Below are 14,093 nucleotides of genomic sequence, written 5' to 3' on the forward strand. Positions count from 1 at the left end.
CCCTCTCCCACAGACGCACACAACCACACTATATTCTACAAGAAATAATTGCTTTTGTCTGGAAGGAATATCGGGGGGTGCTGAGCACCCTCTCCCGGCGAGGGGGGTTCGTGAAGGACAACTAGTCGCTTCTTTTTTCTTCCTCGTTCGACTTGCAGATGTCATCTGTCAAATGGTCGAAAGAGGAAAAGCAACAATAAACCTCGTGCTACAATTGTTGTGTATTTTAGGGGAAGTATAAAGGCTAATATAACTCGTTGATCTTACGTAACACTACGATGACTATAATAATTTATATTGATTATTATTTCCTATAGCCGAGTCCTTGGTGAAATAATATAAATAAAAATAACAATAATAATAATAATACTAATACTAATACTAATAATAATAATAATAATAATAATAATAATAATAAAGCAGCCTTGTAAATTTGCCGACAGTATTTTCTTCCATATATTTTATTGACATTCTTATTGCTGCATGTATCCGTTTTCCTGCTATGCGTACGTTTACAGTTTACAGTTGATCAGTAACTTAAACCACAGTGCCAAGAGAGGTGCATTGGGAGAGAGAAATCTAGCGCGGCGATTTCGATTTTTCCCGTATTCACTGCGATGCTTAGCGTATAGATTTTTCTATTTAAAAAATCTATACTGGCAATAATCTTGTGTGTAAGAGCTCAGCGCAGATTGTGGCTTTATAATTGACAGCATGTAACGTATCGGTGGAAGAAGGAGGAAATACTGAGGGACTTGAGAGTAGGCCAGCTCGCGCTGTACCCTGGAATGCATATAACCAACTACACTGAATGGATTAATGATACCTCCTGCCATTTAAAGGCCTACAACACATTCATCTAAAGCTCAAATTCTGTAAGATTAATGAATCATCCTACGAGCACATATCATATGTGGTAATATGAGTAATTGCAATGGGTAATTTTTCATTCTAGGCCTAATATAGATATTGGATAAATATTTAACCATGTTAAAGTAGAAATATATGCCTGCACCGTATTTGAAATTATATGCAAATACATCGAACACATTACCATTATGTAGTCCTGGTTAAAGGCCTATTACTGTGAATACTCTCGTCATTAAATAGAAGAAAATCATGTAATCAATAGAGAGGTCTTTCGTACGATTAGAACGGAGAGAGAGAGAGAGAGAGAGAGAGAGAGAGAGAGAGAGAGAGAGGCGGATGGGGGTGGGGGCGGGGGGCGAGCGTGTGAGTAGTAGCGGGTCCTCTCCTGCTTCAATGTTGCGGGCAACATAGTGCCAGAGCGATTTAATACGGGAGGGAGTCGAGTCGAATGAGCTATTGAGGTTCCCAAATAACGGGAACAAACAGACAGACACACAGGCGGATGGACGAACAGATAGGCAAGTGATACTAAAAACGATACAACGTAGCAGGTTCAGGGCTTTTTTCTGTTTTGTTTTCATTTTTGTGTACGCTGGTTTTATTTATTTATTTATCGATTGATTGCGTTTTAATTACTAGCCTACCCTGTGACAGAAAGAGAGAGAGACAGAGAGAGAGGAGGAGGTAGAGCGAAGGCCAACCGAGCACGTGTAGTCTTACTTATTATTTATTTATTTAAATTACTGTAATTATTTAATTGATTTTCAAAAGACTTGCGCTTTACACGTAGGCTACGTGTGGATGTGGTGAGATATTGAAAGCTAGAAACCAAATAAATCAAACAAAAACAAAGAAAAAGAAAAAAACCAAAAAACAAACGCAAACACGAACACCTCAGCTACTGTTCTTTATAGCTTACGGATGCCAGAACTAAGAAATCTCTGTTGTGTCGAAATAATTAATCCTAATAGTTGTATTTACAAGCTAAAACCAAAGCAAATCCAAAAGAAGGACACGAGGCCATCGACTGTTAAGCCGAATGTTCTCATATTCATCTCTGCAGGGAATACAGAGAGTCAGAGGAAAGAATGAACACGAAAGAAAATGAGAATATGTATGAAAACATATCGAACGGGTCTTCTCTGGACTGTTACAGCTACAGCAACCCATGAGAAACGACGACAGAAACGCCAGATAGGAAAAACGAGCACTATCAGGCCATAATAATAATAATAATAATAATAATAAAGACAAAAAGACTAATAAACGTATAATCGTATAGTGTAGCCGCAAAAGAAAAAACAAACAAACAAACAAACAAACAAAAAAAAACCAGTCCTATCCGTCTGTTGTGTTAGTTTGAGCTGACAACTGTTCTTCTTTTATTAAAACACAACCACGCAATCATTGGAAAGACAGTCTGTATCTATACATAGCTAATTACACAAGACGACACCAAAATAATGTTAAATTGAATTTAATATACGCACATTTATTGGATATTTCAGCTGACGTTTAAAGTACCAAATACATTTTTGTAAGTGTCTACCTGGAAAACAAGCGAAGATAAAGAGAAGAAAAGACCAAGATTAGTGCCGTTACAACTGTAGCTTAACTATTTAAATTAAGAAGACGAAGGATCATGTTTGTTCCCTTGCCGGTGCCGTTCGTCTTTCAGAGAACTGCTCCCGACCTCAACGCCTGGTGTCTCAAATCCCCGCTGGCTCTGCGATCCAACTCCGGTAAGAAATTTTTACTTTTACTGCTATTTCTGTAACTCTGTCGCCATACCTGTGTTTTCTGATAATTTCATTGAAAGTAAAAGAAGCCTACCCGCCCCTGCAATCCTGTAGCCTACAACGTGGCTCGCTAAAATCCACAATGGAAGGAAATCTTTTACGCGTTTTCCTATTTATGATGTTGCATTCTCTCTTCCACGTCTTGAAACTATTAGGCTATACGAATGACAACCTGCCACAAAGCGAAAAAGAACACAGCGATTGTGTCGTTTTTTAAAACAATACGAGGTTCCGTTTTAGAGTGTATTTTCGTCTCTTTAGAGCCCAAATACATACTCTGTCTCTTTATATTCCTTTTCTCCCATCTCCGTCTCCATCTGTCTCCTCTCTTCCTCTCCCTTAGCCTCTGCCTCTGCCTCCGTCTCTCCCGCGCTAGTCTCACCGCCGGCAGGGAATATTCATGGCAATTTATCGATCTTGTAGAGATCGATTCCAGGACTGTCGGATGGAGGGAGAGAGGGGGAGAGAAACTGGCAGAGGACGAAGGAGAGGAAAGGATGCAGGGAGGAAGAGGGGAACGCGATGCGCCTTTTATCTTTCTTTCAAATAGCTTCTCTCGTGGCCCGTGCCTGCGGTTTTAAAGTAGCTTACAAATGTGTAATATTCGTTAATTCATTTTTTTTCTGCCGACTAAATATGGGATTATGGTCTGATTTGGATAGTTCATATGCGACTGGAATGGGGTGCAATACAAACGGGCAGACTTTCTGCCATCAGAGATAGTGACCAACTCCCTCCATCCCGTCGACAGTAGTTTTGCCGGTTGATTCGAGGAGAGCGACCGAAAGCAGCCCACTGAAGCGGATTTCAAAGAAGACGAATTTGACAGCATAAACTGTTTGTCAATCAGGTTGAGATGATATTCTTTATTTTACAACACTTTGAATTGAAAAAAGAAGATTCACAGTCCACCTTTAAACCTTTTTTTTTTCACTGAACGCGGGCCCCATTGCTCTAGATGTGAGACATAATTTGCCTGCCAATGACGAAGTGAACAAAAGTTAAATTAAATGAAGAGTAAATAGTACCTTGGATTCCTACGGAATATTGAGAGAGAGAGATGGGGGGGGGGGGGGTGCAAGTTTAGAAGCGAAGAGAGTGCTGTTCTCATCTCTCATGTTCCCTGGTTTTGTTGGAGAAAGGGGTGAGGTATGGGAATAGGATTGTATCTCCCATATGAAAATGTCTCAGAGGACACAATTGTAAGGACTGTCTTTTCGATGCTATACCCTGGGGAATAAAGGTGGGAGTGAGCATCGACATTAAAATGGAAATTCTTTGTCAGGATTTTGAAAAAAATCTGTTAAATAAGTAAATAGGTTGGTGTTGAAGAAATGGAAACTGTATTGTGAATCTGTGCACACAACATGTGCAATAAATTGTTTTCTCATCAATGTTCAACAACTACTTTTAACGAATTGTGTGCATTTGTATATTCATTTGTGTGTGTGCACACACTACTTCCATATATTCTGCATTGCTGATTGGAATATGTGGTGCTCCATATGTGGTACTCTTACATGTAGTCTTGGTTTGCTATTGCAGTCCCCCCGGTGTAGTAGTGGTGAGGAATGTGTTTCCAGAATGGGGGTAGGGCTCTGGTGATGGTGTAGTGTAATTGCAGTGGCTAGGTTACTGTAGCACAAAAGGGTTCTGACAATAGTGGGCCTTTCCTTCAGCTTGCAGAACTTGTGCACAGAAAGACGAGCCTGGAGGTTGCAGGGAGCAAGTCCTGTGGCACTGGGAGAGAGGAGGGTTCATTGGTGGCTTATTGTGGTGCAAATACTTTGAAATAAGCATGATACTGCTTCTGGGTGTTACAATCAGTAAGGTCCCAAGCTCGATTCCAGTTGAGAGAGGTGACTTGCTGCACCAGTGGGGGGAGGGGTGTTGGGATGTCAGAGTTCTGTATTTGTTTGGGAGGGGTTAATGGTAATCAGATGCTATAATGCTGCAGAGTGCCAGGGCTTAGCCAGTGAAGAACATGTGCATATTGCATCTTCACATTGAGTAACACTGTCATACCAAGATGAACAATTGAGGGTGTTGTCATGTGTCTCTTGGCTGGTGTCTGGGGTGGGATGTGTGGTGCAGTTTGATGGATTCCAAGGAAATGCTGTGCCATTCTCATGAAGCACAGTGGGTTTATTTCTTAGGGTTTGAACTGTGAAAATGGCAAGAACTGGCTATCAGTATGGGTGATATCAGTACTATCAATCCGTCAGCTGTAAAGGTATGAATGTGCAATATAAAAAAGAGAACAACTAGGGAGCCAAGGACTGAGCCATGGGGTACACCTGTCCAGAGAACTGGGAGAATGTAGAGGATGAGCCTTTTCAGGAATGTGGTCAGTCAGTGTAAGGGGTAATTAGCTGTGTCTGAGATCTCCAGCTTGGAGAAGGAGGTCATGTGGACCAGGAGACTCACTGTGTCAAAAGAGCTCCAAAAGGATCTCCACTGGGGAGACTGCAGATGCACAAAATGGAAGAAAGCAATTCACAAAAAGGAAGAAAGCAATCTTAAAGTTTGGCATAGAAACCATGCCGGTTGCGGATTTACTTGAATATATATTAAATTTAATGTAATGCCATCTTAAGCAGTGTACGTGGGTTCCACAATTACAGTGCATTTCATAGTTCAGCCCACAGGAAGTTACAGTTTTGTTTCCTGCTGTACCCAAAATGCTGACAAGAGGCTACAATATTGTTTGTATGCCCTGTGATTGAAGGATGGAGAGATTGGATAGACTGGGGCACCCCACAAGCCTGTCGCTTGCTGTGGGGGTACACCTCTGAGGCCTCAGCACAGGGTTTTTAGTCCGCACTTATCGGCAATCAACCCCAAGAATTGCGCCGCTTGGGCGAGATGTGTGGCGTGGTCTGCGGGGCAGCGGACTCCGCCGTACGTTATACCTCGCATGGGCGGGGGTTTGACTCCTGCCGTAGCTCTTTGTGTTCCCTTTTCTATACCTGTTACCCTCTGCGCTTTCTACCTGTCCGAATAAAGCAAAAAATATGAAAGGATGGTGGACTGTCCTGCTCTCCTTTGGGGTCGTGGGGGGGGGGGGGGTGCACTGCTTTAGTTGTCACCCCCGTGCTCTCAGCATGACGGCAGACAAGGCAGTTAATGGTGAGGTACATCAGGAAAAACCGCGCACGTGACACGGCTCGGACGCTTTAACGTGTTGCACGTTCCCGGCGGTTCGGTCCGAAGCTCTGGGTTACCCGTCGTACTGTATCTTTGATAACGCTGTGGCTGGAAGCTTGCCACAGCCGGCTATCCCAGGTGGCTTCCGCAGAGGTCACCATTAACGGATCGATTAAACGTTAATGTGTATTTTTAATGACTTCCAGGTTCAGCAGACAAACCGAGCAGGGGTTTTATTGACAGACAGTGCCAATTTTATGTCAGCGGTATTTCGTACCGGTCAGGGACTTGTTGACAGACAGCTGCAGGTGGTAATCTACCGTAGATTACTGGAATGTGGTGTAAATTGAAGTGTAAATTATGCATCCGGCTGTACGATACTCCATGTCAACGACTGTGCGTAACAATTAGCTGAAATCGGTCCGTGTTATCTGCTGTGAAAAAGATGATGCGTGATAATACGTACACCCGCAATCCTTTCGTGAAAATACTTCATCAGAATGATCCTGCGTGGGCTATGACAATATAATATATAAAATGGTTATGTTGTATATTGTAAATTTACATTTGGTATGTCTTTATTTTACTACATTTGTATTGCTGATGTTAACCACTTTGAGGTCTAGGCTTCACTGAAATGTTTTGTGCACATATTAGTGAAATGTTGCAGTGATTTACTTCCCCATTGGCATCTCTGTGGGAATGAGTGCATTTATCCTTGTGTTGATACAGATTTATGTACACAGTAAGGCATGTACGTTAGTGGATGCATGCGAATATAGCTCTCGTGAGTGTGTGTGCGTGTGTGTGTGTGTGTGTGTGTGTGTGCAGATCGGTGTAAGAGGGACTGTGTGCAGGTCCCAGTGCTAACATGATTGCAAATGACAAAATGTCAACCAGGCTTTGTTAGCAGCATAATGGGGAATCAATAGACACAATAAAGATGTCAATACAAAATGGTTTATTGCATTAAGCAACCAAAGATGTCATTACGGCATGTTCTATTGGATTAAGTGAGCTCTCCTCAGTTATTCCCTACCATCACCTATTTCTTCCCCACCACTGACCCACCTGCACGCTCTCTTTTTCTGTCCGTCTCTGTCTTTCTCTCTCAGTTGCATATCGATCTATCATTTTGTGTACACCTTGAGAGTGATTGTGTGCCAGTGTAGCCAGAGGGATGACAATAATAGTAATAATAATGACAAACTAATAATAATAATAATAATAATAATAATAATGAAGTAGCTATTTAACAGATCAAAACAGCAGGATGCATGGATACAGCATATGGGCTGTCAAAATTAAATCTTTCCCAAAGAGGCAAAAAGATTAGATGGATTACATAAGCCGCTAATAACTGTACTGTCAAGTTTCATTCAAACTGAGCAAAATGGAACAGCATGGGATTTGAAGCATTTCTGTTTTCGTAATGAAGAGAAAAGAGAATCAGCAGTAGCAGAAGAAGAATGAATTTCATTGATTTTGTACCTTTCATGTCACTTAAAACATTTCACAACGAGGGACACACCTCAACCACCACTTGTGCAGCCTCCAGCTGGGGGATGCACGGCAGCCATTTTGTGCCAGAGCGCTTGCCTCATATCGGCTGAGGTGGAGAGAGAACATGTAATAATTAAGACTTATATGGAAGCTTGTTCTAGTTCACCTGCTTGACTGAGACTTAAACATTGAGGATCATGGGCTTAGAGCATCATGGGAATTAAAATGATTTGTTTAAGCCACAATATTACAGGAACCCTGGCTAATTTAATACCACCTCACCTCTGGTGGGACGAATCCGACTGTGTCCTGTCGCTATGGGATCAAGGTCATGGTCAGCCAATGGCACAGGCCCTCCTTGAACCTTTGAATCCTGAGATTTCAGCAGTATACGGCCCAGGCTTTGCTCATTACCAGCGCCTTACCAGTAAGCCACTCAGCCGTCAAACGCGAGGAAATTCTAAAGGCACTTTGAGAGGCTATCTGAGCCAAAAGTTCTTATGGGCGGAACATAGAAGCAGGTAGCTCTCCCCCGAGCCATGTCATTGGTGATCACTGCAATTACAAAAAAAAAGGAATGCTATATTTAGTTAGCCACAAAGAGCAGTGATGCATGGCTCACGGTTAGGCTGCCTATGATGTGTGTGAATAACAGTGCAGATGTGTTGGGGCAGTTAAATGGTGTATTAATGTAGACGTCCCTAAGGCTCATTAACAGCAGTACAGGGTATTGTGTTTCTCAGTGAGGAACAAGCAGAAACCAAATTCTCCCATATGAATCATTACAGGCATTAACTGACATAGCGTTCAGCCATACACACAAACGCACATTCACACAAACACACATGCAAATACACACACGCGTCTACACACTGACACGTGGACATGTGTACATTAACCCAAACACACACACACACACACACTCACGCAAAAACACACACACACTCTCACCCACACACTCACACACTCACGCTCTCACACACTCTCGCACACACACACTCACACACTCTCACACACACACGCACACACACTCTCCCACACACACGCACATACACACACACACACACACACATACATAAATGAACTTGTTAGATTGAAGCCACACACACTCTTCCTCACCTTTTTTTCTGAATTTTCCTCTATCCTTATAGTTCTTCTCTTCCTCTTCCCTGTCATTCAGACTGTATATTCTAAACGATTTCTGCTGTATATCAATTTTATATCTTCTGTTCTTTGCATTTTCTGTGTTGTACCATGGCATTAATGTTACATTAAAAGTACATAAGATATAATTTTACCTTTAAATCCAAAGCAGTCAGTCAGACTATTAATATATTATTAACATATTTATTTGACAAATTAGTTAGTCTTAGTTTTCTTGTGTCCCAAGTTTTTTTAAAGAATGTACCAAACTGAAAATATTGTGTAAATAACGTTTATATGTATTACTGATTTATTTAACCATGTACTGCAGATGCCTTAATTTAAATCATGTAGTTCACTTGTTTAAGCTATAAAAAACGCACACCTTTCATATCGGAATTTAGCAGACACTCTTACTCAGAGATATTTTTTCCATACTATCTATGAATACAGCTGTATATTTTAATGAAGATATTCAGGGTCAGTGCCTTGCTGTTGTACAGCAGTGCCCTAGCTTGGAATAGAACACACACCTCGTTACAAGTCCAGTTCTCTTATCAAAATAATGACAGTACTGCCCCTGTAATTAGTTAGCAATAAATCTCACATATTTGTGTACATTTTAGATCAGCGTTTCCCAGCCTTTCTCCTTCCGTTGCGCACTTTCCAAATTTACAGAATCACCAATTTCTAAAGTGAGCGATGTGCTGATGCGACATGTCGACAGTAGGCCTCGATACTCTTGCAGGGTTTTAATTAAATGATATGCATTTTAATGACATTTATTTTTGGCTTTTGTGTTTTGAGATTTGCTCATTATGGTTTTTTTTTTTTTTTAATTCATTTGAAATTTTTAAAAAAGGATTTTTCATACGGCACACCAGAGTTCCGCGACACACCGATTGGGGAATGCTGGAAATATTTTGCAATGAACAACATAGATAAATTCATTTGGGTTTTTTCTTAAAATTACAATTATTCTGCCATATTGATAAAATTGCTTATTTTTCAGTTTTTTAGAAAACACTCTGACCACGTGCATAATTCTAGCGTTTTGGTCATGTGTGGTATTCTCTGAGACTTTGCGTTCAAACCCAAGGCATCTCGAACTCTCCTACCATTAAGCAGCTTGCACAGTTTAAAAGATTACCAGTAAAATTATATATGCTGAGGTCTGTGAGTGCTTCCTAAAAATGTGACTTATTAGCCAGTATTGCAGTCATAGGAGGAGCTATCGTGCACTCAGCGGTTTGGACCAATCATTCTCTTTTGCTGTGCAAAGCTATTCATTTTGATTGGTTCAAAAAATTCATTTATTGGCAGCTCACAGTGTTTCCGCCCATTATAGGATTCATGAAGCATCACACACTAATCGCTGCTTTGGGCCTCATTTAATTAAGAGGAACCAACCCATTTCAGATGGTAGTTTACCTTGAAGTAAGCCATCAGCGAAACAAAGATATGTGGTGTTACTGTTAAAGCCGATTCTGACGAGGGCTCCTGTAATTACAGTTATAATTATATAATTTATTTTCAGTTCATTCCTGGCAACAGAAATCATTCTAATGTGTTGTAACCGGTGCAAACACACCGCAGTGTTGTATTAATAGCCAGAGGCTGAATTGCTGATTAAACCCATATCAAGGTCAAGGTTTCTACCTGATTTTAATTAAGGAGAATAATGAGATTTCACTTTTCAAAATACCGTGGTTCAGGGGTCGGGGAGCGGTGATGCATGAGCCACTTGGCTCCTGCCTCGTGATTTATTGCGTCCGCTTGGAGTTTTTGTATGAATTTATTAAATATGTAACTGGGCGAGAAACTTTGCCTAATAAAAGCAACGGTTTCATCCCTGAAAATGTTGTATTGCCTCGATTTTGTTTCAGTTTAATGTAAGAAGGCCATTTATTGGCCCGTGCTCTGGGCCTGATGTTCTGCCATTTGCTGAATTTCCCTCACGTATGTACGATGAAACGTGACAACAGTGAGGAGAGGCACTGCTGTTAAATTGTGACATCATTTATACTGTGACAACTATATTAAAAATTGTGGCAGCATAAAATATTCTACGTTCTCTGTTCATGTCCAATCTGATCATACATTTTACACATTATTGTATTAATATTTGTTTTATATAATGTGTGTAATATAAATGTCATACAGAAGCACATAATTGTTAGTATTGCTAGGCACGTCCCTTATAGCTAATGCGCATGTCTATGGTGCTGGGTAGCTCCTCGTTTTGAAAAGTAGCGGCTTTAATTATATTAGTTCCAGGCCTCCGCTGTGGTTCAATATTCTTATGGGTCCCGGCTTTGTAAGAATATGTTAAGTGTGCATTTAAATAACAGTGTCAAGACTTGACCAGTGGCGCTGGGTTCCTCCCTCCTTTGTGGAGGTGCTTTAGCAGGAGACAAAATGTCTCCATTTCATTTAGTGGACAAAGGTTATGATAATGAGGCTGCCCTACTTGCCCCTGGATGTTTTGTCCACGCTCCATCCGGTCTTTGGTAATGTATGGGTGATTGTGTAGTTGAGTGCAGCTTTGAGAAAATGTAATATCATGCAGCGTGCACGGACACACACACACACACGCGCGCGCGCGATTGCGCACACACACACACACACACACACATGCACACTCTCTCACTTACACACATGTGCATGCACGCATTTACATTATACATGTGATAGATAGATAGATGGATAGATAGATAGATAGATAGATCTATTTATAAATTACAAAATACACAATGACAGGTGCGGCAAATTCTGGTGTTTCTTCTTTAATATATCTGAGTGCTTGGCTGAGTCTATTAACCTCCTCCCCCCTGTACTCTCACGCACACACACACACACACACACATACACACGCATGCATGCACACACACATTCACACACACCCACACACACCCATTGGATTGACAAACATTTTTCTTGCTCTGCACCCTCTATCCCGTTCCTCTCACCTTGCATTACGCGTAAAATGAATTTGTTGTGTGTCCCCTATGCACCCTTTCCTCCCCTCTTCCTAACCCCAGTCCAGTCTCCCTCTCTGCGTTACGGGTGAAATGGAAGTCAGACTTCAACATCCGCACTGGACTCTGAATCCCCACCCCCACTGCAAACATCAAAACTGCGCAGAGACTCTGGGTGCTGTCACTGTCTCTGTCATACCTTCCACAGTACCTGTAAATGAAAATGTAAAAATACATAAAGGTGCATTTCAGAAGCCTCAATGTCACTCATGTATCTACATTTCCCATAGAATTCTGGTCACAAATTATGTTAATGTATTTGCATTGTGCACTGTTTAACCAGTGTTATTGATGTTATTACTATTTATATGAATATACTGTGGAGTGTATTGAACAAATGATAAATTATGTAACAAATTATAAAATTCATGCTTGAAATTATGTGTTTCCAATAAGCAATAGCTAAAGCAATTTGTTAACACAAAGCAAAGCGAATGCGATGAAAGAAGGGGTTTCAGTTAAGATAAAGCATCACAGAGATGTCAAAAGCTTAAGCAAAGAGGCTTCAGTCACTATTGACTGAGTTAGAGGCCGCACGCGTCTGTATTCACCGGTGGTTTGCACGGAGGGGGGAGAACGACTGTTACACAAAGGTTTAAACCCTAACTCCCTTTGTCTCTCTAGAAGTCCCTTTGACTCTCTGACCTCCCTCTCCCCTTTCCCTCCCTCTTTCTGTTTCTGTCCATTTTGTGGCATGCCATGTCTGTCCCTTTTCATCCCTCTCTCCGGCACTCTCTCTCTCTCTCTCTTTCCTCTTTTCAGCACCATTAAGACTCGGCTCTATTGTCGTGCCTGGTGGCCGCATTGTTGCCAAAGTGATTATGGAATGTGTTCAACTGCACATAAAGAGCGGACATTTTGAAAAGATAATAAAGTAGCTTGTACCAGAGTCCATGATAATAAGTGAATAGTTTGAAGAACACAGGAGACTTGAAGTGGAATAATTATCTTAAATCTTTTTTTTTTTTTGGTAGGGGGGATTAATGAAATGGACAAAAATGAAGACTCCGCCCCTTTTTGTGCCTCCTGTTGGCCACATGCTTTCCTGAGTGACAGGTCTAATCATCAGTCAAATTATAATGAAAGAACAGAGCTAAAAGACATTTTTGAGGAGAAAATTTGAAAAAAGAAAAGGATTAAAGGTTAAATAGAAAAAGTAATATTTTATTTAATATAGCTCCTGCTATGGGTGTCTCTTCCTGCCCCAATTGTGTCTGAATGTGGTGGGAACCATGTCTTTCACGTTCTTCTCGGTCCTGTTGACCAGGTAGATTTGAATCTGTCAAAATTCTGCAGGCCAGAAATAGTTTTTAAAATGCGATAAAAATTATGAGGTGTCACGTGTTTGCCTAACATAAACAACAAATGCAAATGGCCCTTATTCCTTGTTTTTCCATTTTTGTTTTTTGAAATTGCATATGGATTATGAATTGTGAGTCATTTTGACCAGGATTCTGTACATTATTATTTAGCCAGAAACATTCTTGTTGTTTCTGGAGTAAAATAGCGCTTTTTGAGTAACTAATATTTGTGCCCGTCGTATTCCTTTCTTGGGTATCAAGTAACAGAGCAATTTTAAGGATTTTCTTTCTCTTTCCTCGAACAGATTAGGAAGTCCTACCATGGCTTGCCTGCACTGTTCTGTATTTGCCAGAGAGCGAGCCTCAGTCCTCGGCCTTATTCTTTGTGACACAAAAGTCAAATCCCTCCTCTGCACAGATGATCTGGCTCTGTAGTGACTCTCAGAGTCTGGGCTGCAGCAAATCCTGGCTCTGTTGGAACATCATTGTCAGAACTGGGCCCAGGTGGTAAACCTTAGAAAGGTCTCTGAGAAAGATAGAAAAAAAAAAACGACACAGATACCTTTTCACTCTGGGCAAGATCACCCTTGAAAAGCCCAGTTGAATAATGTCTGTTTTGTTTTGACAGTTCACATCAGAGAGCTTCAGCGTAGCGCCGGATGCTTTCAAAGATCAAAGATGGACTCGGACTCATTATTAAGGGACTTTCACATATGCCACGAGAATGTAAAGTGCATGGGCCGTCTCTTCCTCCGCGGCAGTTACAGCCGAAGGAGGAGCACCGGCGCTATATAAGTAGTATGGATTTTTACACGTGAATGAGGATTGCCCCTGTCCCTTGGGAAAAATGCTAGTTAAGAGGGCGGTGGGAGGAACCAAGCTGAGAAATTACCCCCCCCCCATGCTCCCCCCCCTCCTCGCACACATCACTTTATCCTTCCCTCAGGAAGAATGAGGGGGGGAAAGAGAGGAATGGGGGAGAGAGGGATTGGTAAAAAAAGAAGGGGACAGATAGACGCATTAAAATTCATGGCATTTTTTATTTCCTATGCTGAAAATCAATAGTGTTTACTATGAATGAGGTGAACAGTGGACAACAGCATGACTGGGAGGGAGAAAGAGATGGAGCAAATCAAAGAGGAGGAGGGGGAGAGTAAGGGGAGGGGGGAGAGGGGGTTAGGGTGCGAGAGGGGGTATGGTTTTACAACCAGGACAGAGTCACCGGGGGCCAAGGTTAAATATGAAATACAGGGATGGGCGCCAGGCTAAGGCTGCTCATTAATTTGGGGAAT

At 41.5% G+C, this 14,093-nt stretch overlaps 1 protein-coding gene across 2 annotated transcripts in view; it reads left to right on the plus strand.

Annotated features, from left to right (window-relative positions):
* The first annotated feature begins 1,288 nt into the window (after positions 1 to 1,288).
* The window catches only part of LOC135261552 (POU domain, class 2, transcription factor 2-like), a 54,915-nt gene continuing 42,110 nt past the window's right edge, over positions 1,289 to 14,093 (plus strand). For both annotated transcript variants that reach the window (XM_064348001.1, XM_064348000.1), the window contains exon 1: positions 1,289 to 2,612. In XM_064348001.1, coding sequence (XP_064204071.1) covers positions 2,513 to 2,612 — 100 coding nt within the window. In that variant the 5' untranslated portion in view covers positions 1,289 to 2,512. The remainder of the gene's footprint in view (positions 2,613 to 14,093) is intronic.

This window comes from Anguilla rostrata, chromosome 8 (genome assembly GCF_018555375.3).
Source record: "Anguilla rostrata isolate EN2019 chromosome 8, ASM1855537v3, whole genome shotgun sequence".
Lineage (NCBI taxonomy): Eukaryota > Metazoa > Chordata > Actinopteri > Anguilliformes > Anguillidae > Anguilla > Anguilla rostrata.